General features: G+C 44.5%; 1 protein-coding gene across 1 annotated transcript in view; it reads left to right on the top strand.

Annotated features, from left to right (window-relative positions):
• Window positions 1-27189, top strand: part of TENT2 (terminal nucleotidyltransferase 2) — a 1145598-nt gene that overhangs the window by 641836 nt on the left and 476573 nt on the right. Inside the window, exon 7 of the mRNA XM_069627408.1 lies at window positions 10106-10172. Within this exon, the coding sequence (XP_069483509.1) occupies window positions 10106-10172 (67 nt within the window). The remainder of the gene's footprint in view (window positions 1-10105; window positions 10173-27189) is intronic.

The raw sequence follows: 27189 nt of genomic DNA, 5'->3' as shown, positions 1-27189 counted from the left end.
GATTTGTGTCTATGGAGATCCAGCAGAATTCCCACAAAGTTTCAGCGAGATTCGGAAATCGGAAAACCGTTAACTGCACAATGGCTCAAGATCCCAGGGTATTGGGGTATTGCAGACCCGCAAGGTCGCAGCATGGCGTTGGATGGCTCAAAATGCAGGTGTCTTGAGTCTAGTGGGTCTCACCAGGCTCTGGGTCGGGGTCGATGTTTTCAGAGTCCCCAGGTCAATTGGAAGGAAGGGCTACAGCAGGATGAGGTTACACAGCAGGCTCTCCGGTCGCTGGAAATCATCTCTGCTGCTTTTCATTCATCATCCTCTTCGGGTTTGGTTCCAGTGGTTGACTTGTCTTCAGCTTCCAGGTTTGGTGTATTTAACAGGAGCTACAGCACAACTTCTGCTTTCTCTCCCTGCATTTTGCAACAAGGGATGGCCTGGTTGTCCAATCAGTACAGCCAGCCCCCCACTAGGATTTGTCCCCATTCAGGCAAGGAGGGAGACCAGGGGCTGTGGAGGTTTGGACTCCTCCCTCACTTCCTGCCTTCACAGACCGACTGGAGCCTGGGCAGGAAGTTAGTGACTCCCGAAGATAAAAATCACACAATGGAATTTCCTGCCCTGGAAGTCAGGGGACTGAAGAAGCAAGGACAAACACAAAAATGGTGAAAAAACAAGACGGGGGGCCATTTTGGTATATGAACGCCCTTGAGTGTGAACACAGCCCAAGGTAAGGGTGCACCGAATTAGTAAAAGGTATTGCTGCCACCGGCCATTAAAGGCATAAGCCTTTGTCCCTTGTAACAGAATTGGTTTAGTGTGAAAGGGCATACATTGTATCTCCCCAGCACTCCACATAAGGTGGAGTGTGCTGGTTTCACCAAATAAAATGTAAAAGGGATCCAAAGATCCTTTCTACCCTTGGCAACTGTAGTTCTCTCAAGGTTAGCCAGAGAAAGTTAAAAGGGGAGCCCAAAGGGCAACCCAGCAACAATAGGCAGTATGTGCCAAGTTGTCGGAGGATAGAATTAAAAAGAGACTATGGAGAGTCTAAAGAATGACACCCATAAAGAGTAAGAGACTGTGTGTGGAAAAAGATTGCCACTCACTGAGCTATAAGGAAAAATAATACATCAGTAAAGCAAAACGTTTGGGGTTGACGCAGGTCAGGAAGATTTATCATTACTATGAAAATCTTGCTCAACAACCCCTTGTTCCAAGGCCACCCACTTCTTTCAAGCTCCTACTTCCCAGTCACACATGGGACCTATGTGGGCCGCCGTGAGGTATCTCTTAAGTGAGGAAAATCCCAATCCCCCTTGCCATGGTGAGCTTAACACCTTCCTTCCGACCCGGAGCCTCTTTCCTCCCCAAATAAACCTGAGCAACTTTCCCTGTTGTTGGGTAGTGGGCTTTGCTGGAGCCCTGAACGGAAGGGCGTGAAACACCTATAATATCTTAGAAATGCAAGACATCTTAATGGCTGTAAAGCAAGATTGTATGCAGTAACCCTGTGGGACACTTTACCAGTCTTATCCTCTTTGTATTAGGCACTGAAGTTATTGGTATAGGGCTGTACTACACAAGTTGGTAGAGTGACTGAGCAGCCAGACTTATTTCAAGAGGGGTAAATGTGAGCTGTAGCATCGAAATCCACACACATAAGTATCGAACACTTGCACTCAACTTTTTGTGAAAAAGATACTTCATAACACGTTCTCAGAATCGAGATAAGCAAGTAAATACTATTTAGAGATGCTTCATACACCCTTCCTACACCCTGAGGTAAATTCAATTACTAGGACAGTATTGGCATTTATATATCACTTTTGCACTCCGTAAAATTCTGAGGTTGTGGAAAGGTGAAGGGAAGGAAAAAGGTCAACGGGTTTGCAGAGCAGGTGAACACTTTTAAATCTCCCAATGAAGTCTAGATATGATCTTTCCCAGCAATAACAGTTTCAAACAAGTTACCACCTATGACGGGCAGTTGGAATCAGTCATTGGGTTAGAGCCTGCAGGGAGCCAGGATAGCCAAAGTCAATTTGAAGAATGTCTATAAAGCTGTGGCCCTTCTTAGATAGCCCAAAAGTCTTGCACATAGTTGGAGAGATGTTTGGCCACAAGCTGTTAGGCTTGTGAAAGGTAGAGCTGAGATCAACTCTGTAAAAAGCAGCTACTGCAACTCTCAAGTGAGATAATGCAAGTTACAGACACAAGAGGTAAGTACCCCTTAGTCAGCACAGTACCTTGGGTATGAAGAAGAGGATCCAGCTGGCTTCTGTTATGATTGCAGAGTTGCAGATCCTGGGTTCCTGGCCTTGGTCGTGGGGACAAGAGGGAGGATATCTGGAGGTCTCCTTCTTTGAAGGTCAGTGGCAGCTACAGGCTCTTTTCCGTTCAGCAGCACTTCGTGATTTCAGCTACCAGCAGAAAGCGCCATCGCGGTTCTTGGACACTTGATGGGCTTCCTACACTCCTTGAGTCCAGCACTCTGGTTGGGTCACTTCAGCTTGGGTCCTCAGGATCTTCAGTCCAGCTTAAAGGTGATGCACTAGACTACGGATTTCTCAACTCCCCCCCTCCCCCCGCCACTGGGTTCCAGCAGCAGCAGCAAGGAAGTACAGCCAGTTGGGGAAGGTCTCCAGCAAAGTTAGTCTTGGGGTTAGTTGGTCCCACCAACCCAAGGGAAGTCGTCCTCCCCGTAGCTTCTCTACTTTATTCGGAAAAGCAGTTTCAGCACAACAGCAGGGCTTCACCGGGCAGTTCAACGGTTCAGGAGGATGCAGCAAGCTTCTCTTCACAATTCCTTCGGATGTGTCGTCCAGTGGTCGACTGTCTTCTGTTCAAGAAGCCTCGCCATTTATGCAGGTTTCTCCCATTCATGCACAGCATTGCTGTCAGTGGCTGTCCTGCAATGTCTCCAAGGAGACTAATGACAGGGAGTTTTCGGGCACCTCCCTTGCTTCCTGGCCTGCCCAACACACTGAAGCCAGAGGCAAGTTTTAGTACTGAAGCCTGCCAAAGGTAAATCGAACAAAGGGTAAAACCTGGTTTGGCACGGAAAGACCTTGCAAGTAAGAAATGGCAAAAGACGACCGGGCTGTTTTGACACAATGGTCACCCATGGGTGCTATACTGCAGCTGAGGATGCAGCCTGCGGTAGAAACGCACAATGGTAGGAAAATGAAATCACTGCCACCAGCCAATTAAAGTCATGAGGATAACATTTTAAAAAAGTTACATAAGCCGGAAAAGTGGCTAAGTAACCCCCCAGCACTCCTCATAAGATGGGGTTTGCTGGACCTAGGAAAAAGGTAAGTAAAGTCCATTTCACCTTAATACCCTTGAACAGTAGTTTATCCAAGAGGAGGTACTTAAACCTTATGAGAAATCGAAAGGACTCATGTCACTGCACTGAAGGTGCAGTGTTACCATAAAAAAGTGGATGCCTATGGAGTTTGTCAGACTCCAACAACAAAGAATACAGAATCCAAATTGGGTCAAAGACAGAGAGTGAGAAAAAGGTGTCACTCCAGGATTACAATTAAAAAGTCCTAAAGTCAAGCAAAAGATCTGGGGGTCTCTAAGGTTGAAGGGAATTGGCACATAAATGGGAATTCTCCCTAACCATGGCTGCCACCCTTCCCATAATATCAACAAACGAATGAGCAAGGTCAGGTCGATATCTGCTGAAGAGTAACCCCTGCTACACCCTGAGTGGGTAACCCCTTGTGTGGGTGGTCACAGAATTCTCATGAAACTGTTATTCTGCACAAAAGGGTTTTATTTTGAAGTGCAGTGGTGTAGTAATACACTGGCATTTTTCAAACACATAGGACATTCACATTTGAGGACATACAAAGTGTAGTACCTAAGTACGAATGATCAAGTAGTCAATATTTGAGACATCTACTTGTACAGTTTGTTCATTCTCTATAGGTTTCCATAGAGTGTGGGCACAATCAAGAGTTGGACAACATATAATACATGTCAACACGACAGTGTTTCGGCCATTTTGCGTGGAGCTAGGTGAGCTCTAATGGTGTCGGCCTTCATCAGGACAGGGGTGTCTTTACGAGTGGTGCTTAGTGGCTCAGATTAAGAGGTGGAAGGATCCACTTCTTTAGGATGCAGTCGTCATCTTGTGAACAGGCACAGTCACGCCTATTGCCAGTGCATTCAGCTGCCAAGATCGTTGAAGCAGCAGTGTGTCGTCTCGGATGTCGAGGATGCAAGTGCCACCATTCCCAGCCAAGAGACCTGTTGGTGCTCCCCCAGATCCCCATGCCCGCCCTCTTCCCAGCGCCTCCTCGCATTCCCTAAGCATACTCGGGATATATGCCTTGGATAACGTGTTGGGCTGCAAGGCTATGTAGACCCCCAAGTATTTTATCTTCTCCGATACCTAGTTAAGGGACAAAGAGGGGAGTGCGTCCTCTGGTGCGCCGCCCTGCTCACCAATATTCATTCCCACATATTGCCCATAACTGATTGTAAATCCTGAGAAAGTCCCAAACTGTTTAATAACCTCTACTCGGGGGACCAACTGTCCTGGTTCAGTTAAGTATAAGGTCACGTCATCGGCATAAAGCCCAACATTGTGTTGCTCAGTCCCTTATATAATTCTGGAGATGCCCCAGTCCTCCCGTGCTGATTGAACGAGAGGCTCCATGGCTAGATCGAAAAGCAGTGGGGACAGAGGTCACCCCTGTCTGGTATCCTGTTTAATAGTAATGCGACCTGTGTATGTCTTATTTACATGTGGAAGGTGCCACAAAGCTGGCAAACACTAATTTGCAAAATTGAGGGCCAAAGCCACAATCCTCCAGGACCAAACTGTCAAAAGCCTTATTTACGTCCAGGGATAACACTACAGCGTTCTGCTTAGTGTGAACTCCCAAGTCTTCAGTTCAGTGCCTCTCTGATGTTGTCAAAGGCTGACCACCCTTTTTATAAAATTGGTCTGGTCCTCATTAATCAACTTTGGCATGATCTGTTATTCTATTGGTCAATGTTTTTGTATAGATCTTCACGTCGCAGTTTAGTGCGATAGGCCTTTAAGTCGTGCACTCAGCCAGGTCTTTTCCCGGTTTCAAAATAAGTTAAGTCCATGATTCCCCCATTGTGCCAGACACCTGCCCAGTTGTCCTAGAAGAGTTAAAGAGCTTCACCATCTGAGGGATTAGTTGAGCTCAAACATTGATTGAGGGCTTTGGGACCCTGGGATTTATTATTTGTGAGGGCTTCGATAACAGCTTTGATTTCCAGTGCAGTAATCGGGCTGTCCAGCGTGACCTTGTCTGCCTTCCGACAACTTGGGAAGTCTGAGCTTACTCGAGGGACCCGGCCGCCTCCAACCTAGTCCTGCTCCCTCCCAGGAATTTAGAGAAATGATTCAGTTATATGGATTTTATTCCTTTCCTCTTAGCGAAGAGGCCCCTTCCTGTCTCGCAGGGCTCATTTTTTTGCTTGTCTGTGCTAATTTCAATTTGGCCACTGGGATTTTGTTCGCCTTGTAATCCCCCTGCCCCCCCAAATTGACCCACCCGCCCTGGTGTAGTATTTTTGTTTGGCATACAGTAGGGAATTAGCCGCTGCACCCGCCTGTAGGGCCTCTATCTTGGCACGTGTGACTCTAAGGGCTGTAAGAGATCAGAGCGTGTTCCTACGCTTATGTTTTTTTTTCCATATCACGAAGCGCAGTCTCCAAAAATGTTTTAACAAGGGCCTGAGCTCGGGTCAGAGCTGCTATTTTTCCTATAAGTTCCCCCCGAACACTGCCTTTCCCGAGTCCCACACAAGTCCCATCTCGAGCTCCCCAGTGTTATTCTCCCTAAAGTTGTTTTCGATAGTCTCACCCATTTCCCACTTTACACCTGGATCTCTGAGCTGCATTGTTTACCTGCCACGGGGCTCGCTCTAAGGGGTTACGAGTTCCCGTAGATGAGTGTTGCTGTGGCATGGTCCGTGTGCTGCGTGGACTCTGTTTCCACAGCGTCTGTATAACATACGGGGGATATGGAGCTCATTATCCAATCTATTCTAGAGAAAGATTTGTGTACGAATGAGAAAAAAACGTGAAATCGCACTTCTCCTTATGGGTAAAAAGCCAGGCTTCAATCAGATCTAGTTCTGGCTGCATGCTCGTGATTGCCATAAAGTTTTGAAGATCCGCCTGGGAGGCCGGGGATGTCTTATCCATATGCTGGTTGACCGCAGAGTTCAAGTCCCCTCCTATCAGCCCACCCTCCTTGAAGGCCCATAATGATCGGGACCAGGTTCCAGACCGGTCCTAGTTGTCTTTCGGGCCATACAATCCCACGACCGTCAAGGGAATCCCTCGAACAAGTCCTAAATTGCTAGGTCCCTCCCCTCATGGTCTGCTTTAACTGCTTCCACTTTAAATAGAATAACTCTTCTCAGCAGAATGGACACTCCCTTCATTTTAACCTCTGTACTACTAAAATACTCTCTTGGGAACTCTTAGGGAGAATTCTCAGAAATGTGCTAATTCCCTTCTACCTTGGAGACCCTGGGTTCTTTTGCAGGACTTTAGGACTATATTTTTATCCTGGAGAGGGTGAGACCTTTTTCCCACTCATGTATTCTTCTGTGATTTGAACACGGTTTCTATTGATTTTGGAGTCTGACGAACTCCATAGTGTTAGGCAAGATTGTATGCAGTACTCCCAATGGTAATTAAAAGTAAACCACTGCCACCAGGCATTAATTGTAGAAAGGGTAAAAAAAATGTTTCATGAGAAACTAGACCAAGGGGATACTAAGCAACCCCTCCAGCAACCTATGCTAAGAGAGTGTGTGCTGGATCTAGAAAGTTAAACATTGTAAGTACAGTCAATTTCACTTTGTTAGGCAAGATTGTATGCAGTACCCTTTGGGTGCACTACAACAACCCTGACCTCCTGGCAATAGGAACCCAACCTTTGCTATAAGCTTGTACTACACAGGTTGGTAGCATGTTGAGCAACCAGGCTTCTCAAGAGGGGTCAATGTGAGCTTTAGGGGAGTCGCACAGAGATCCACAGTAACCAGTATTCAAATAAACGCAAGGTTTTTTGGAATAAGCAATTATTAGTCAGTTAGAATAAGCCTTCAGAAGGGGGCAATATAACCGTAACACTCAAATACACTTAAAAAATACACGGTTCCTAGTGATATTTTCGACAGTCAACGTTTCAAATGCCAAAAGCTCCGACACAAAAGTGCAGAAAAAAAGTTTCGTTTTTTAAAACATTTTTTATGGGGGGGACCCTGTTTTTTTTTTTTTTAAAACTTATTTTACATACCAAAATGAAAATAAACCCTTTAAAATAAAAGACATTTGAAACTTTTTTTCCGGCACTTTTGTGTCTGAACTATTGACATTCAAAACTATTGTTTCAAAACTTGACTGGACACCAAATGCACACTCTTAATATTTCTAAATCAGTAAGTACCCTTTTGGGATGGCCCACAGATACTACCTACACCCTCAGGTGACTTCAATAGTTAAGTTGTTGGGTACATTAATATATCATTTTTACATTTAGAATAGTTAAGAGTTTTGTCAAACGAGAAAGGTTATTCTGATGCAACAAGAGATCTCACAAATATTTCTCAAAGCAGGTAAGTATTTTGTAAACCCCCAATGCAAAATGTGTTAATCCTTTCCTGGAAGGAAGACCAAACACATGCATTCACAGAGGGAAGAAGTCATTCAGGGAGCCAGGCTAAGCCAAAGTCTATTTGAGCAAAAGTCTAGGTGAAACTGAAGCACTTCTCAGAGGTAGGTAAAAGTCTTGCACAATGTTTTAAAAGTCTTTGTAGAAAGGACTGAATGTAGGGCCACATGCTGGTTAGGCTTGTGAAGTAAAGAAGCTGTCAGCAACTCTACAGAGCAACCACGACAAGTCTCACCAACAGAGAACAAGTGTAGTTGCACAACAAGAGGTAAGTTACTTCAGGTTGAAGAAAAATGCAACAGATGACTTCAGTTCCTGTGCAGCTCTACAGATCCTGGGGTTCCTGTGCCTCAGTCTTGGTAACAAGGACGACGACTTCTGGGGACTCCTGCACTGGAATGGGACGGTTGCCGACCTCAACCGGCAATCTTCAAACAAGTGGTACCTCTGTGTTTCAGCTCCTCGCGTCTACCGGAAATAGCAACACTACAGTTTCCCGGCTGTCGAGATGGACTTTCCTTGCATCTAGGGTTCAGCACTCTGTTAAGGTGGCTCAGGCTCGGTCAGTCCTGCTTCCTGGAGTCCGGAGGACCTTCCTGGAGCTCTTGGCCAACTTAAAAGCAACACACACAATCTGGTGGTCCTCTCCCTGGCATTTCGGTTTCCAGCAGCAACCAGCTCTGAGAAAATGTCCAGGTGGCTTACTTGGGAGTTGATTGGTCCCACCAACTCAAGGGGAGAAGTTGTCCTTGCATGGGCTTCTCTGTCGGTACGAATTTGGAGTTTCAGCACAGCAGCAGGCCTTCACCGGGCAAATCAACGGTCCAGTAGTTGCAGCAGGCGTCCTCTTCAAGTTTTTCGGTTCCTTCGTCCAGTGGTCGACTCTGCCTTCCAAGCCAAAAGCCTTGCGTTTCATTCAGGCTTCTCCCATTCATTTCAGCCTAGCTGTCAGTCACCCAGCAGGGTGGCTGTCCTTGCTGGACAGTCAGCCGGCCAATCATTAGAGTGCATTTGGGTCTCCTAGGAGACTAAGCACAGGCAGTTTCGGGCACCCTCTCACTTCCTGCCCCCACCAGATACCCTGTATCCAGAGGCGGGCTTCACTCGTGAATCCCGCCAAAGGCAAAGCGAACAAAGGAACCAAACCTTGTTTGGCACGCAGAGTGAATCTCAAGAAGGGCTTTTCCACAAAGAAATGGTGGAAAAAGACCACCGGGCCATTTTGACAAAAATTGCACCCTTGGGTGCATTACTGCAGCTGCGAACGCAGCCCGCTGTAAATGCACACCACGGTAGTTCAAAGTAAACCACTTGCACCAGCCATTCATCGAGGAAAGGGTAACATAAAAATGTTACATTAGTAGCTAGACAAAGGGGATACTAGGTAACCACTCCAGCAGCCTATTGTAAGATGGTGTGTGCTGGGTCTGGAAAGTTACACATGTAAGTAAAGTCAATTTCACTTTACTGCTCTGGGAACAGTAGTTTATCCCCGAGAAGGTATTTTTAAACCTTTGGGAAATCCGAAGGACTTCCCTGTTTCACTGCACTGCAGGTGCTCTGTGACACAATTTAAAAGATGATGCCTATGGAGTTTGCCAGACTCCACAAACAAAAGAAACGGTGTTCAAAATCACATTAAAATACATGAGAGAGTGGGGGGAAAAAGGGTCTTGCGCTCTCCAGGTTAAAAAAAAGCAAGTCCTCAAAATCCAGCAAAGTTGCTGGGGGTCTCCAAGGTGGAGGTAATTGGCACATTTCTGAGAATTCTCACTAACACGCATCAGCCTTTTGCAAACACTACTGCTTGGATGCCAGCGCCAGGTCGGACACAGCATTTGTCCAGGCAGTTTTGAAGAACTTGTTTACTTATAGGGGCAACTCTCCTCACCAGGACTGCATTCAGTTGTAATCCCCCATATAGTAAGGCGGAAAGGGGATGGGACGTAGAAATAATTGAGTTACTCACTGAAGTGACTAACGTACTCCTAGTCCATAGTCCCCTTTCCTCCATACTTCCCACCATCCTCCCCCTTAACATTGCAGTGTCATTGGGCAATCATATTGTCGGCTCGTCAAAGCGACTGAGTGGCGCTGGTGGGCGGAGTTGGGGGACTCGTGCTACCAGGGCTGTGCTCCCGCATGCATCTAAATTTAAAGAACATTTTTTTTCAGATGAAAAAGGTTGTTTCCCGTCTCTAGCAAGGGACGGTCATTCAGTATGGAGGAAAGGGGACTATGGACTAGGAGTAAGTTAGTCACTCCAGTGAGTAATTTATAATATATGACCAATTGTACAGAGTGCATGAGTATGGTGGTAATTTTACATGTAAACATTTGAGAACATTTACTGTGCAGTTTATACTATTTATTATGTGTGCCATAATGTTTTCCAGGTATCCTGATGGTTTATTTTGTTTCAACAGCTTACATTGAAAAACCTCAGCTGATCAGAGCTAAAGTGCCAATAGTGAAGTTCAGGGATAAGGTCAGGTTAGTAATTTTCTTTTTATTTTAACTACTTGAATAGCCAAATAGTGATCTTTAACAATTTGGAATCATTGCTGGGCAGTTGTGCATCACATAGTTATTATTATGGTGTTTACTGAGCATGCACCTAGCTTTCAGAAGCAACAGAGCGCTTTAGAGGTATACAACAGTACAGATGCATAACAAAGCATGTTTCAGAGATAAAAGAACAGCTATACAGTGGGCGGGTGGGTTAAAGAGGGGCACAGAGAGAGGGGTACAGCTGTACTGGGTGGTGGGGAAGAGATGGGTGGGCAGCGTCTAGCGAATCAGCTGGTGCAAGGTTCAACGTGATGGCATAGTTGTTGAGGTAAAGATATTCCTTGAAGAGGTGGTTCTTGAGTGCTTTTCTGAATTATAGGAGCAAGTCTGGTGCTGACTGGGAGGAGGTTCAATAGTCCTGGGCTGTTAGGCAAGATCATATGCCGTACCCTGTTCAGACTGCAACAGCCTTGTCCTCTTGGCTAAAGTTAACCCAACCTTTGGTATAAGCATGTACTAAACAAGTTGGTAGAGTGACTGAGCAGCCAGGCTTATCTCAAGAAGGGTCAATGTGAGCTGTTTGGTTATTACACAGATTCACAGTGACAGGTATCCAAATAAACACACTCAAGGTTTTGTGATTAAACAATTATTTATTAATTTAACAGTCAGTTCTTTAGAAGGGAGCAAATATCTAACCCAAAAGTATACTTCAAAATACACACTCAGTTTCTGTAAATCAGTAGATACCCATTTTGGATGGCACGCACACTTCCTACACCCTCAGGTGACTTAAATTAGGACACTGTGGACATTGATATAACACTGGTACATTTAGAGCAATACTGAGTTTGTTGTCTAAAAGCTTTAGGGAATAAAAAAATGGTTAACAAATATTCTTAAGCATGCAAGTACTTTTTGAACCCTCGAATGCAAAGTAAATTAACCCTTTCCTGGGGGAAAGGAAAAGCACAAAGTCTGAGGTAAGAAAAGACTTTCAGGGAGCTAGGACAGCCAATGTTAATGGACCAAAAGTCTAGGTGAGCTGATGCACTTCTCGCAAGTAGGTAAAATGTCTAGCACAATGTTTTAGAAATCTTGGTAGAAAATGAAATCACTTTAGGTCCCGTTAGGCAAAATTTGTACGCAGTACCCTCTGGGAACACTACACACAACTATGATTACAGGGGTAAGCAAACCAACTTTTGGTATAAGTCTAGTACGCAGTCTTGGTAGCGTGTTGAGCAGCCAGGCTTATCTCAAGAGGGGAATTGTGAGCAGTAATGATGTTACACATAGGTCTACAATTACAGGTGTTCAAATAAACTCTTACACTCAAGGTTTCTTGGATAAAGACTTGTTAATTTATCAGTCAGTTATAAAACATTCATTAGAAGGCGGCAATCATATATTAACACACAAATATACTTCAATACTTTTCAAGAGGAGTAAAAGTTAAAGGTTATCAAAACAGAAGACTACAATTTATTCTTAGACAGTGCAAATACTTTGAATTCACCAGAAGAGTCAATTCAATTAAATAGGCAAGGCCAAAGTCAATGGGCTAAAGTCTTGGATAGGATAAAGTGGTTCTGGTAAGTAAACGGAAAAGTCTCTGCACAGGTTCTCAGAAGTAGTTTGTAAAATGAAGAATCATATGTTGGGTCACAAGTTGATTAGGCCTGCGAGTTGCAAAAGTTTCAAGCACTTTTACCGTGAGAGGTAAGATCTTTCTTGTTTTACAGTACCTTTCAATGAAGAAAAATATTAGCTGACTTCTGTTCCTGGCAGTTCCTGCAGATCTCACTGTTCCTGGGCCTCAGTCGTGGGGACAAGAAGGAGGATGTCGGGAACTCCTGCACTGGGGACTGGTCAAAGCTTGCAACTGGCAAACTCCAATTCCAGTGTCTGTTTTGTGTTTCAGCTACCGCACTGGTAACAATGCTGGACATGGCTGTCAAGGTGGACTGTCCCTGCTTCAGATGTCCCACACTCTGCTGAGAAGGGGTGGAGGGGGGGTCAGGCTTGGCCGGTCCAACGTTGTGGTAGTCCAGAGGATCTTCCAAACGCTTAAGGCCAGATTACAAGTAACGCACACAATCTGATGTCCCTTTCCCTGGCTCGACGGTTTCCTGCAGCACCCTGAGGAAATGCAACTAGCTCCGAGATAGGGGTCCAGGTGGCTTACTTGGGATTGATTGGTCCTACCAACTCAAAGGGAGAAGTAGTCCTTTGCAGGGCTTCTCTGTCGATGCGAACTTGGCAATTCGGACCTGCAGCAGAACTTCACTGGGCAAACCAACGTTCCAGGAGTTGCAGCAGTCCTCTTCAAGCTCAGGGTGGCTGTCCTTGCCAGACATTCAGCCAGCCAATCAGTACAGAGTGCATTTGGGTCTCCTAGGAGACTAAGCACAGGGAGTCTTGGGCACCTCCCTCACTTCCTGCCCACCCCAGACACTCGGGCGCCAGAGGCAGACTTCACTCCTGAAGCCCGCCAAAGGTGAATGAACGAAGAGAAAAACTCCAGAAGGACCTTTCCACAAAGACATGGCCAAAAAAGACCAGGAACCGTTTTAGCGGGGTTCACGAGTGAAAGCCGTCTCTGGCTCCAGGGTAGGCAGGAAGTGAGGTAGGTGCCCGAAACTCTGTGCTTAGTCTCCTAGGAGACCCAAATGCACTCTGGTGATTGGCTGGCTGACTGTCTGGCAAGGACAGCCACCCTGCTGGGTGATTGACAGCTAGGCTGGAATGAATGGGCGAGAACTGAATAAAAGGTGAGTCCTTTGGCTTGGAAGGCAGAGTTGACCACTGGACGAAGGAACCGAAGAAGAACTTAGAGGATGTCTGCTGCAACTCCTGGACTTTTGGTTTACCCGGTGAAGCTCTGCTGCTGTGCTGAAACTCCAAGTTCGCATCGACAGAGAAGCACCTGCAAGGACGACTTCTCCCCTTGAGTTGGTGGGACCAATCAACTCCCAAGTAAGCCACCTGGACATCCATCTCGGAGCTGGTTGAATTTCCACAGAGTTGCTGCTGGAAACCGAATAGCCAGGGAGAGGAACACTAGATTGTGTGCGTTACTTTTAAGCTGGTCTAGAGCTTTTGGAAGATCCTCCGGACTCCCAAGAAGCAGGACTGACTAAGCCTGTGCCCCTCAACAGAGTGAGACCCCAAAAGCAAGGAAAGTCCATCTCAATAGCCAGGAACTGCGGTGTTGCCATTTGCGGTAGACGCGAGGAGCTGAAACACTGAACAGCCACTGAAAGTGAACTTTGCTGGTTGCGAGTTTTGATCATCCCAGTGCATTGCAGGAGTCCGCCACGACTGAGGCCCAGCAACAGTGAGATCTGCAGACCTGCACAGGAACATAAGTCCTCAGCTACACGTCTTCATTTCTAAGGTACTGTAGAACAAGTCTAAGAGAATACTGTAGAGTTGTGTGAAACTTCTACAACTCGCAAGTCTTATCAGCTTGTGGCCCTATATTTGATTCTTCTTTTCATCAAAGACTCCTAAGAACTTGTGCAAAGACTTTTACATTTTTGATTATTTATTTGGTAATGCCCACCAAACCTGTGGGTAGCTGGGCGCAGCGGGTACATGTATATTTAAGGCTTAGTTACAACATGGAGAGGGTACAGTAGTAATTGGGAATACAGTGGGGAGTAGGCTACAATACAGATGCTATAGAAATCCAATCAAGTGGTCCATTAGGCAAGGAGAGTAGGCATGTAGTCGGTGCACATAAGGGTACAGCAAAGCCATCAGGAATGAAATGTCATTAGCCCGCAGCCATTTTACCACATTGTCTAAATCTGGGATATGGTTGTTGAATTCTGAAGGCTGGGGGGGAGTGCATTGCACGAGAGAGCCGTTTTAACTGAGAAGCTGGCTCCACCGGATTTGGCGAGTTTGAATCCAGGGATTTCAAGACCGTTTGAATTGGATGATCTAGTGGGGTGGGTCGAAGTTCTTCTAGTTATTTTATCTGACAGCTATGGGGGGGTGCAGCATTGTTCCGGCATTTGAAGGTGAGGGAAACAATTTTGAGAGGGATCATGTCTTCAATTTCGAACCAGTGCTGGCCTCTTCTGGTCCTGGATGTGTGATCTCTGTTGGAGATATTTAGGCCTGCTCTAAGGGCATTATTTTGGAGTGTTTGCATTTTATCAAGGGTTTATTAGTTGGCTCCTGCATATAGTGCGTTGCAGTAGTCTAGTTTGGACGTAAGTGCATTGGCAAGCGTAATGCAACTCGTTTTGGACAGGGAGGGTCTACAGGCCCTAATAGGTTTGCAAGTGTAGGCTGTTGAAGAGTCCACGGTACGCACTTGTTTTTTCAGTGAAAGGATAGAGTCTAGGTAGAAACCTAAGGTTTTTACCTCAGTGACTACTTTGATTATGTTGCCGTCAATATTGAATGCCGCGTAACTAGGGTTATGTTTTTTTCAGGTTGGTATCGGAGCCTAGTAGCAGGATCTCAGTTTTGTCGTCATTCAGAGGCCATGTGATGCCACCCATGCCTGAATGAGGAGGTATATCTTATTTACCAAAGCAGTGTCTTCGAAGAAATTGCGCGAGAGGGGTATTATGATCTGGGTGTCGTCTGCATAATTAGTGTAGGTGATACCCAGTCTATCCAATTTGTCAAAGTGGCTTGGTAAAGATATCATACATTGTCGGTGAGACGCAGGATCCTTGAGGAACGCTACAAGCAACGTGGATTGGGTCTGCTGATGCTGAGGAGGAGAACTCATCGTACGGTTAGCTAGGAAGGATTGTACCCAGGCTATAGCATCACTCGAGAAATGGGCAGCTGATACTTACCAGAAGTGCTTCATCCTATACAAGACTTTTGCCGATTGACGTTGGCTTAGCCTATTGAATTGTATGACTCTTTTTTTGGAGGATCCAAAAGTATTCGCCAGCTTAAGAATATATTTGGTCTCTTGTGCTCTAATAACCATTGCCTCTTACCAACTTTTAAGAGTGTTCTGAATGCCAATAGTAAGATATTAATGTCCCCAGCACCCTAGTTATTGTAGTCACCTGTGGGTGTAGGTTGTCTGTGGGCCATCCCAAAGGGGTATTTTCTGATTCAGAATCTCAGTGTATAGTATTGAAGTATTTGTGTTACTATTCTATTGCTCCCTTCAGAAGAATGCTTTATAACTGACTGATACATTAATAATTGTTCATGCAAGAAACCTTGAGTGTAAGAGTTTATTTGAATACCTGTAACTGTGAATCTTTGTAACTCTACTACAGCTCACATTTCCCCTCTTGAGATAAGCCTGGCTGCTAATCACGCTTCCAAAACTGTAGTGCAAGCTTATACCAAAGCTTGGGTTGCCTATATCTGTAGTCAATTGTGTGTAGTGGTCCCAGAGGGTACTGCATACAAACTTTGCTTAACACTTAACAATGGGGTACAGGAGCTACACTGGCCTTTATCGCAAACGTCCCGCTGGACATTACATGCCAACGGGTACATAGTTCCTCGACGGCACCCGCCGATTCGCGTGATTGGCAGCCCTCCCTGCAACCACATCAGCAACATGCGTCCGGGCATTCTGCAGGCAGTGGCGCTAGCACCAAAAGTCACAAGGCTGCCAAATCTCCTAAGAGCGCATTGGCGCATAAAGCTTTGGTTGTGTCGATCTACGGTGCAGCAGTCTGAACAGCCTAAACACCTCCCGGTAATGCTGAACATCAGCGAGAGTCTCGCGAAGACAGTATCGGCAGCCAGTAAACACAGCGACATGTCGAATGACACGTCTATACGCCCGTAAAGGCAGGAAGATTATTCTGAGAGTCCCCAGTCCTAATCTAGGACTCTCTCTGACAAATCTCGGCATTCTAGGCAAGGGGACCCCCAGGTGGAGCCCTTCCACCCTCTGGCTCATCTTCAAGGACCAGGGAGAAATTTGAAGGGTGTATAAATAAACAGGCTGGCTAAATTTGTGGACTAATCTGAAAGATACACTCCTAAGAGGCCTAGTGAAGAAGACCCTTACCCTTCAGTGGCCAAATTCCAAAGCACGTCATGAGGAGGTGTTTGACCCTTATTTACAGGAGGATGATGCCTTTGAGGATCCCACTGATCAGACCCCAGATTGGGCAGATGGTAGATAACCAGCTATGGCTGTCACCTACCCACACCTCGGATCCTGGTAACATATGCATAGACCCCCAATCCCCTTCCTCCCCACCCCTAAATGAGGCCCCTCCTATAGATGACCAGATGGCGTTTAAAGCCATTCTGAAAAAAGCAGCCAAACATTTTGTTAGGCACAGTTTGTTTGCAGTACCCTTTGGGACGACTACACACAACTAGGACTACAGGTGTAAGCAAAACCAACCTTTGCTATAAGTCTGTGCTACACCGTTTTTGGTAGCAGAGCTAAGCAGCCAGGCTTATCTTGAGGGGATAGTGAGCTGTAATGATGTTACACAGAGGTCTGCAATCACAAGTGTTCAAATGAACTCTTACACTCAAGGTTTCTTTGTCAAATACTTATTAATTTATTTAACTGTCAGAAAACATTCATAAGAAGGAGGCAATATAATAACAGACAAATATACTTCAGTACTGTACACTCGTTTCTGAGGCATTCAGAATACTTTGAAGGAGGAGCAAAAAGGCATGGTTATCACAACATAGAAAGAATAAAATTATTTCTTAGACAGTGCAGATATTTTGAGTTCACCAGAAGAGTCAATTCAATAGGCAAGGCCAAAGTCAATGGGCTAAAGTCTTGGATAGGATAAAGCACTTCTGTTAAGTAAACGGAAAAGTCTCTGCCAAAGTTCTCAGAAGTAGTTTGTAAAAAGAATCATCATATGTTGGGTCACAAGCTGATTAGGCCTGCGAGTTGCAAAAGTTTCAAGCACTTTCACTGCGAGAGGTAAGTACTCCAGTCTCATTTCACAGTACCTTACAAATGCAGAAAGATGCAGCTGAAGACTTCTGTTCCTGACAGTTCCTGCAGATCTTGCTGTTCTGGGCCTCAGTCGTGGGGACAAGAGGGAGGATGTTGGGACTCCTGCACTGGGACAGTCGAAGGATGGCACTTGGCAAACTGCAATTTCAGCACACAAACTGGTGTCCCTCTCCCTCGTTCTACAGTCCTGAGGAAATTCAACCAGCTCTGAGATGGGTATCCAGGTGGCTTACTTTGGAGTGGATTGGTCCCACCAACTCAAAGGGAAATAGTCCTTTGCAGGGCTTCTCTGTCGATGCGAACTTGGCGATTCGGACCTGCAGCCAGCTTCACCGGGCAAAGCAACGGTCCAGGAGTAGCAGCAGTCCTCTTTAAGCTCTTCTTCGGTTCCTTCGTCCAGTGGTCGACTCTGCCTTCCAAGCCAAGAGATTCACCTTTTTCTCAATTCTCTCCCATTCATTCCAGCCTAGCTGTCACTCACCCAGCAGGGTGGCTGTCCTTGCCGGACAGTTAGCCAGCCAATTGCCAGAGTGCATTTGGGTCTCCTAGGAGACTAAGCACAGAGTTTTGGGCACCTCCCTCACTTCCTGCCCAACCCAGCCACTCTGATACCATAGGCGGTCTTGACTCGTGAAGTCCGCCAAAGGCGAATGAACAAAGGATCCAAACCTGGTTTGGCGGCAGAGCAAAACTCTAGAATGACCTTTCCCAAAAGAAATGGTGAAAAAAGACCACTGGGACCTGTTTTTACAGAGGGGGCTCAGACGTCATCTTGAAAAACATTGCTTCCGCGATTTAATGCTACCGGTGTTCACGGCTGGGAAAAATCATGGTAGTTGGTTGTAAAACTGCTCTACAACCCCACTAGGTGAGAACAGAAAGACATTCCTTCTTTTCCTTTCTCCAACCACAGTAGGGGCTCTAGCACTTCTGTGCTATATACAAAACCTGTCAATGTTAACTTTTGAACAGACTTGGTCCCACTGTGTTACTCCAAGCCTGCCACTCGCCACACAGTTCTAACTTGAGAACTCAATTCCAATTATCTTCCCTTTTTTCTTGTCCCCTCTTTCCAATAGGGTACCATGAATCTGCCCTGACAAAGGTGGCAGCTTAAGACCACCGGAAACGCACACGACATACGAAATATATTTCCCCGCCTTTGGGAATCAACAGGTCACCTAGAAGACAAGTCTTTTTCCTCGGTGTATTCCCAAAACACGCGTTGGCAGACCCAATGGGGGTTTTCTCAGGAAGTCAATCCTTTTAAATTTAATGGACTCGATGGACTCCAGTGCATGAGCACAACACACCAATACAGTTGTAGGAACTACAAAACTGATGGCTTTGTTTCATTATTCGCAAACATGTATTTAGCCCTATATTTGTGAAAACTATGTTAACCTGAAATTTGAAACGCAGGGTTAGTGTATACCACTGGATGTGAAGTATACACAGAGCAGTCTCTGGTGTATGAATTTAATACCCAGAGTTGTTAATGTAATTGTTCTTTCATAAGTTTCTTCTTTTTTTGTAACACAACCTGGTTTATATTTCATTTTGAAACCAAACCCTTCATTTCCAATGAGTAATTCTTTTCATTTTTAAAATTCCTTCTCTATCTGATTAGGACTTAATTCAGAACAAGTCTGCTTGTTATCTCTTTACTCCACTCGATCTTCCCTCCAGCACTGGGTTTCTGATCACTTGCTTTACTATCTTTTCCAAATCAGTTCTTTGCCAATACTTTCACGTAACAGGATTGTGTAACAAGCTTGTATTACCCTTTTTTATTACATTTACATTTTGTGTGTGGTATATGAAAAAAAATATTTTCATTTGTGTATATATTTCCTTTTCTATGTAACTTGAAGTGTGCAAACATCACATTAATAACTATTTTACCAAAAATTAAGACTGATGTGACATTTATTTACTTAAATCATGCATGAATACGATGTGGCACGGGGTAGGATTTGATACAGTAAGCCCCTACTAAAGAGGTATCTCACCAATTTAACAAATGTTCGAGGTGATGAATACCATGGTATTTGCAGCAACTGTTTTGTGTTATTTTGTAAAACCACTGCCACCAGCCATTTTGAGAGGAAAGGGAAGCATTTGACTGCTATGTGAGTATCTAGACACGGGATACGAAGTAACCCCTCCAGCACTCTATTGTAAGATAGGGTGTGCTGGGCCTGGGAATTTAAAGAGACTAGTAAAGTCAATTTCACTGTACCTACTCTGGAAAACAGTAGATTATCCCAGAGAAGGTATTTAAACCTTGGTAAAGCCTGAAAAGGTTTCCCTGTGCCACAGCACTGAGGGTGCTGTGTGACACACATGAAAAGATGCCTATGGAGTTGGTTAGACTCCATAACCAAAGAAAACACGAGTAAAACACATTTCAAAACACATGAGTGGGAAAAATGGTTACACTTTCTCCAGGTAAAAAAATCAAGTCCTCAAAATCCAGCAAAGTTGCTTGGGGTGCTCAAGACAGTCAACCACGGTTAATGCATAGTGTTCAACGAGGCACCTCGATTCAGACCTCCAAAGTCCAGGCGTCTAACACCAGAACACCTGAAGATCCTGCTGCAAGACGTCAAGATCCTGCAGGAAAAGGGCGCAATCTAAGTCGTCCCTGTTTTTACCGGTAAACAAGTTTTATTTTTTCAGTCTACATCCTTGTACCCAAAAAGGATCTCACCATGCGCCCTGTTCTAGACTTGTAACGTTGCAAGAAGTAATTCCTCTGCTAACCCAGGGTGATGACATAGCAACATTGGACATGAAAGATGCATACTTTCATATTTAAATGTTGCCCGGCACACAGGAAATACCTAAGGTTCATGATAGAGGACAAACACCATCATTAAAGGTCCTTCCCTTTGGCGTTGCCTCAGCCTGAAGTGTATTTACAAAGGTGATGGCAGTTGCAGCAGCTCACCTGCGCAGGCAATCCATCCCAGTTTATCCTTACCGCGACGATTGGCTCATAACAGGGGACTCCTACAGAACATGTCAAACACCCAAATGACGATAGAAATCTTATTCAGTCTGGGATTCTCTATAAACTAGAAGAAATCCAGCCTCAACCCCAGCCAGGTCGAGCAGTTTCTGGGGGCTCAAATTCGGACAGAAGACTGCCTCGTCTTCCCCCCTCCTACAAGCTGGTTCAAAACATGTTTCAGATCCCTCAATATGTAGCCATTCGAGAGATGACTGTACGCTAGGCCATATCACAGTTAGGGATGATGGCATCCTGCATTTACTTGGTTCCTCACGCACGTTTGCGCATGCGCCCCATGCAATAATGGCTCAACAGCCAGTGGTGTCAGGCCAGCGGACAATGGGACGATCTAGTGGTTGTCTCGGCAGGCCTTGTTATCTCTACAGTGGTGGTGGACGGAAAAACCTCTTGAAGGGGAAAAGATTCCCCACGCCCGCAGTAGAAGCCACTCTCAAGACGGACGCATCTCTCACAGGATGGGGGGGGGGCTCACCCCCTACAACAAAAGTTTGGTCCCCAGCAATAGCATCCAACCACATAAACCTGTTGGAGCTGTTAGCGGTGTTCAAAGCACTGAAGGCCTTTCAGACACATTTGTAGGGAAAGATGGTACTAATCCTCACGGACAGCACCACGGCCATGTACTACCTGAACAAGCAAGGGGGTACTCACTCTCCAGGGCTGTCCAAACTGTCACAGAACATTTCGAAATGGGCTCTCAAACACAAGATGTTTCTATTGTCTCAACACTTTCCACTCAATCTTCTGGCAGATGTGCTCAGCAGAGACTTCCCATTGCCGTTATAGTATGAATGACGACGACACAAAAACATCTCCAACGTTTTTGCCGAATCGGGCTTCCCAGAGATCGACTTGTTTGCAACTCTGGAGACCTCACAGTGCCCATATTACGCATCCAGGTACCCTCAGAACCGATCCAATGGGAACGGACTCTGTATACCATGGTCAGGGAAATGTGTTCACGCCCCTCCCCCATTGGCCCCCCCCCTCCTCAAAGATTGTGCACAAGATGCACCAGGAACCAGTCACCATGATATTGATGGCCCCGAAGTGGGCACGCCAATCCTGGTTCTCCCAGCTGATGGAGATGTCTCTCTCCTCCGATGAAACTACCTTGCCCATACAACATGCTATCTCAGGACAAGGGGGAAACACTTAATCCATACCCGCATACCCATACTCTCAACTTAGCTGCCTGGCTCCTGAGATCATAGAGTTTGGGGATCTCCACCTTCCTCTGAGATGCATGGATATACTTAGAGAAGCAAGAAAACCTAACACCAGACATTGCTACTCCAATAAAGGGAAACGCTTCGTCATCTGGTGCAATTGTAAGAGCATCAATCCCATTGACTGCTCTCCTACTCGTATTGTATCATACCTGACTCACCTACTAGACTCGGGTCTAGTTTTTAATTACCTGAAGGTTCACTTAGCTGTACTCTCAGCCTATACCACGTCACAACGTAAAGTGTCATGGTGTAAGATCCCAGTTATGAAAGCTTTCATGGAAGGGGTTTTAAGAATTCATCCCCCCATTTCTAACCCGGCTCCAGGATTGGACCTAAATGTGGTAAACACCAGATTTATGGGGTCTCCCTTTGAACCTATGCATAAGGCAAGCCTCAAGGCACTCGCTTACAAGACCGCCTTTCTACTTGCAGTCACTTTCATAAGGAGAGTCGGTGAACTACAGGCGCTTTCAATTCTAGACCCTTTTGTCACATTCAGAGATAAGGTGGTTCTGTGCACTCGCCCTCGGTTTGCGCCCAAATTTATTTTTACGTTCCATGTGAACCAGTCAATAGAACTACCATCGTTCTTCCAAAACCCCACTAACGTGGCGGAAAGAAGCCTACACACACTGGTTGTGTGCAGGGCAGTCATGTTTTTCTGGAAAGAACTAAACCACTGAGGAAGACTCTTGGGTAAGATTTTCACAGAACTGGTAAATTTTCCTGACCTGGCGTCAACCCTAGAACTTTTTGCTTTATTAGTGGGATAGTTTCCTTAATACCTCAGTGAGTGGGAACCTTTTTCCACACTCGCAGAATCTCTTTTCATGGGTGTCATACTCTTACATACCGTCCCCTTTCCTCCATACTGTACGGGCGTCCCTTCCAACGGACGGAAGATGGAACCTTTTTCACCAGATAAAAACCTTCTTCCCCTTTAAATTGTGCTGGGGTGCTGTCAGGGTCCGGCTTGACTGAATTCTACAGGAGCTGATGCTGGCCCCAAACACCCTCACCAAGAGTTCACCTCTCAACCCTAAAGTGAAAGCGGAGCTGAAAACCCCAGGCAAGGGAAAGGGGAATTTGGATAAAATAACACACTGCAGCCCTGCAACCTTCTGGTAGGCTCTGGTATCTGTAGTAACCAACACACTTGGTTAATTATACATCAGTGTAAACCTTTTTCTCTAAATTATTTTTTAAAACAACTCTAACTTCTTTACCTCTTATACCTCTGTTTAGAACTTGGAGGTTAATTGTCTGTAGAGAATATCTTAAACTTTTGTAATGTTTCGGTGCATATTGTCACTAGCCATTCCAGTCTCTTTAATATTCTGAAGATGACGACTCTTGCAAACACCTTACAACCATAGATATTCTTCTTTGACTTTAAGTTCACTTAACTCCATAAAATTTACATTTCCAAATACTCTTGAGAAATAGTCTTTCTTGAAGTATTGAATTCTCACTGCATTCATGTAATTAACATGCGAAATCACAAAACGTGAAAAATTGTCCTCGCGCTAAAAATTACATGCACACTTTAACAAATACACGTGCATGTGAAACACGCATTTTTAACAATTCACGTGTACAAGAAACATGCGCACGCTCTGAAAAAACTACGCGTGCAATCACCAACCGAAACGCGCGCTAAAACTACTTGCGCTCAGTTAATATGGACTTGCGCTCTATCGCAATCCAACACGCGCTCATACGCACGCGCTCCCAACGACGTTGCTGAAGTCATGAAAACTTGCGCGCATGTTAAACAGTCTTGAAACACTTTTCTCAGTTAACTTTAAAACATGCGCGCACAGTCTTTTCAATTGTTTTCTCCTTATTGTAAATAAACTGTAAACGTTCTTTCACTCAGTAAGCTTTAAACTTCTAAACTCTTTAAGTTTCTGATAAACAATGGAAGTTCACTGTGAAAATCTTTAAGCTTTTAAAAGGAACAATCCCACCTGATGTCTTCTTAATCTCTCTGGCTCAGCAAACGATTTTCTTACTTCTTTAGTAAATCTTCTGAACTCTGAAAGGCCTTACTTAAGGAGCTTAACTAAAATACAACCAGTCACTGAATTACCTTGGATGAAAGGCAGTTTAGAATCTTGCTCACCTCCCAAGAATCCAACCATTATCCTTTCCACCAATCAGACAAACCAAACATAGCATTGTTCCTCAAACCAATCAGATTAAGTTTCTTTCTCTCCATCTTGGCTTGGGCAACCACAATGTTAATTCTATGTACATACTCTTCCTAGTTATTACTCAGCCAGCCAGCCATCCCTGACAGTACCCCCTCTTCAAAGCCCTGTCCCAGGGCATGGCTTAGCAGGGAACTTTCTGTGAAACTGTCTTATTAATTGAGGGGCATGTACATCAATCTGATTTTCCCAAGATCGATCTTCAGGCCCGTATCCCTTCCAATCAATAAGATACAGGGAACTTTCTGTGAAACTGTCTTATTAATTGAGGGGCATGTACATCAATCTGATTTTCCCAAGATCTTTCTTCAGGCCCGTATCCCTTCCAATCAATAAAATACTGCAAGGTACCTCTAACAAACCTAGAATAAAAAATGTTCTTAACTTCAAACTCTTCTTCATTTTCCTCTGTATAAACTGCTGGTTTTCCCAATCTAGTTCCTAACACACAAGGTTTCACTAAACTGACGTGAAATGTAGGATGGCTTTTGATACTGGGAGGTAATTTCAGCCTGATTGCCAGTGGATTTATTATTTTTTCTATTTCAAATGGACCAATAAATTTCGGACTAAATTTAGTTCTTCCCTTTAGACGCAGATTTTTTGTGGACAACCAAACCTTTTGACCCACTTGATAATGTGGTGCATTTTGACCATTTTCTATCAGCAAAGGTCTTGAACTTCTACTTTTCTCCAAAGTTTCCTTTGCTTTCACTAAACCATCCCTAATACTAGTCAATCGATGCCCAACCTCTGGATTGGAATACTCAGATGGTAACACTTCTTTCAAAATTTGCGTATGAAAACCATAATTACTGTAAAAAGGTGAATAACTAGTAGAATCCTTGACAGAATTATTGTAGCTAAATTCTGCTAACCAAAGAAGATCCACCCAGCTCCCTTTCTCCTGCCAAAAAGCTCTGATATATTTTTCTAACTCCTGATTTACTCGTTCTGTCCATTGGTTGTGCATGATAACCTGAAGAAAGCTTTATCTCAATCCCCAACTCTTTACAGAAAGCTTGCCAAAACTTAAATGAATTACGACCCTCGATCTGATACAATTTGTGTTGGTAACCCATGGAGTCGCACCACTTCTTGCAAAAAACTCTTTGCCAGATTCCTTGCAGAGGCCTCTCCTTTCATGGGAATGAAATGCCCAGCCTTGGTCAGTAAATCCACTACTACTAATACTGTAGTGCAACCTTGATCTTTAGGAATATCTATAATATAATCCATAGATGTAAACCATGGACTAGGAGGTACGGGTAATGGATTAAGTAATCCAGATGGTTTTCCTCCTCCTGACTTCACTCGAGCACAGACTTCACAAGTTTTCACAAAATCTTCTATATCTTTTTTCATGTCTTTCCACCAGAAATTCCTTTCCACCAATTCAATTGTCTTACGAATTCCAGGATGACCCACCAACTCTGATTCATGACATTCTTGCATAATTTCCTTTTGCAGTTCTTTACTTGGAAGGTAAATTTTAGAATGGAAACATAGCAATCCATCAATTAAATGTCTTCCAGAATCCTCCGCAAGCCAAGATTGAATCGCCTTCTCCGGTAACTCCCTTTGAATTTTTTCAAGAAGCAGGTTCTATTCTTTTGTATTACTTGAGATAAATGTATCTTCTGCAATCACTGGCTCGGGTAATAACTGATGTTCTACCTCATCTGATGAACTTTGTCGAGATAAAGCGTCCGCCTTACCGTTTAACCGTCCTGGTTTGAAGGTTATTACAAAATCATATTCCGAAAAAGAAAAGCGACCATCTAAGTTGTCTTGGTGATAATGTTTGAGCAGATTTCAAAAATGGAAGATTCCTATGGTCCGTTAAGACTGTTAATGTGAATCTTGCTCCTAACGGATAATGCCTCCATTCTTGAAATGCTTTCTTGATAGCCAGGAATTCTCTCAGTAATCGTGTAGTTCATCTCAGCTGGAAGCTACTTCTTGGAAAGATAGCCCACAGGATGCAGTTGTCCAGTTTCAGGATGCCTTTGAGAAAGTACTGCTCCAATTGCTGTATTGGAAGCATCTGCTTCAACAAAAAAATGGTTGGGAAGGATCTGGATGTAATAAAATTGGTCCTGATGTAAAACAGTTCTTTTTTTTAAGTAATTTTTTAAAAGCCTGATCCGCTTCATCCTTCCACTCAAATTTCATTCCTTTTTTCAATAATTTGGTGATGGGAGAAACAGTTTGAGAGAAGTACTTTATGAATCTCCTGTAAAAATTTGCAAAACCCAGGAAGCTTTGAATATCTTTAACACTTGGAATTGGCCACTGTTCTACTGTTTTCTTCATGTCCATTTCCAAACCTTTGGGAGAAATAATAACCCAAAAATTCCACTTCTTTGGTATGGAATTGGCTTTTTTCTAACTTGGCAAATAATTTATTCTCCCTTAATCGCTGTAAAACTTTCTTAACATGTTCTTCATGTTGCAGTAGATCCTTGGAATAAATGAGAATGTCACCAATGTAAACTACTACAAAAATGTCAATGAAATCTCTCAACACTTCATTTATAAAAAATTGAAAAGCAGCTGGGGCATTGCACAACCCGAATGGCATTACTTGATATTCGAAAAGACCAAATTTTGTTCTAAATGCTGTTTTCCATTCATCACCTTGACGTACCCACACCAAATGGTATGCACCACGAAGATCTAATTTGGTAAACACTGAAGCTCCTTGAATCTGGACCAACATCACTGAAATTAAAGGCAGAGGATATCTGTTTTTAACTGTAATTTTATTCAATGCCCTATAATCAATACACGTCCGTAGCGTACCTTCTTTTTTTGGAACAAAAAATAGTGGAGAAGCTGTTGGCGACTGAGTGAACCCCTTAGCCAAATTCTTGGATGTAATCTTTCAAATGCTGGTTCTCTTTCTCAGACAGTGCATAGATGCGACTGCAAGGAATGTGAGCTCTTGGTTCTAAATCAATTTTACAATCGTAGGTCATGATCTCTGCTTCCAAAAGGTCAGGGTTTTCCCAACTCCCTTGGAAGCAGATCCATAACCCAGGTTCCGAGTGCCAACCAGTCCCAATTGGGACCTTTTGGACCCAGTCCTGGCACCAGTGGCACCAGGCTCATAAATATGCCCAGTCCCAGTCCCAGCGCTGGAAGCGCCGGGCTCATAATGCTTGGGTGGACTTACCTGCAGCAGACCATGCTGCTTACTTGCCTGCCAGTTGAGTCTCTGATCCTCTTCTGTTTGGAACTACTTTTCCTGTTGGGTGGGGCAGGAGCCACTCCCTAGATTCAGAACACTGGAACTCTTCTGGAAAGCAGGAACTCTTTTCTTAGGCGTGGCTGTGGAAGGAGACACCTAAGCACTACAGGAGGCTATTTAAACCACACCCGATGGATGAATCTTGCTTTGCGTTATTCTGCATCCTCAGCAGCAGAACGCTCATCGTGTCTTCTGCATCTTATCCTGGGCCTAAGGAAAAAGGCTTACCATTCTGAATCCAGTCTTCAGCACCTATAAAGACAAGAAAGAACAGGTTAGCATTACGGTCTTCAGTGACAGCTCTTCACTTACCTGGTCCAT

Source organism: Ambystoma mexicanum, chromosome 6p (genome assembly GCF_040938575.1).
Source record: "Ambystoma mexicanum isolate Mex_15411 chromosome 6p, UKY_AmexF1_1, whole genome shotgun sequence".
In the NCBI taxonomy this organism is placed as follows: Eukaryota; Metazoa; Chordata; class Amphibia; order Caudata; family Ambystomatidae; genus Ambystoma; species Ambystoma mexicanum.
Note: the sequence above shows the minus strand (reverse complement) of the source record. Positions and strands in the feature narration are given on the sequence as shown.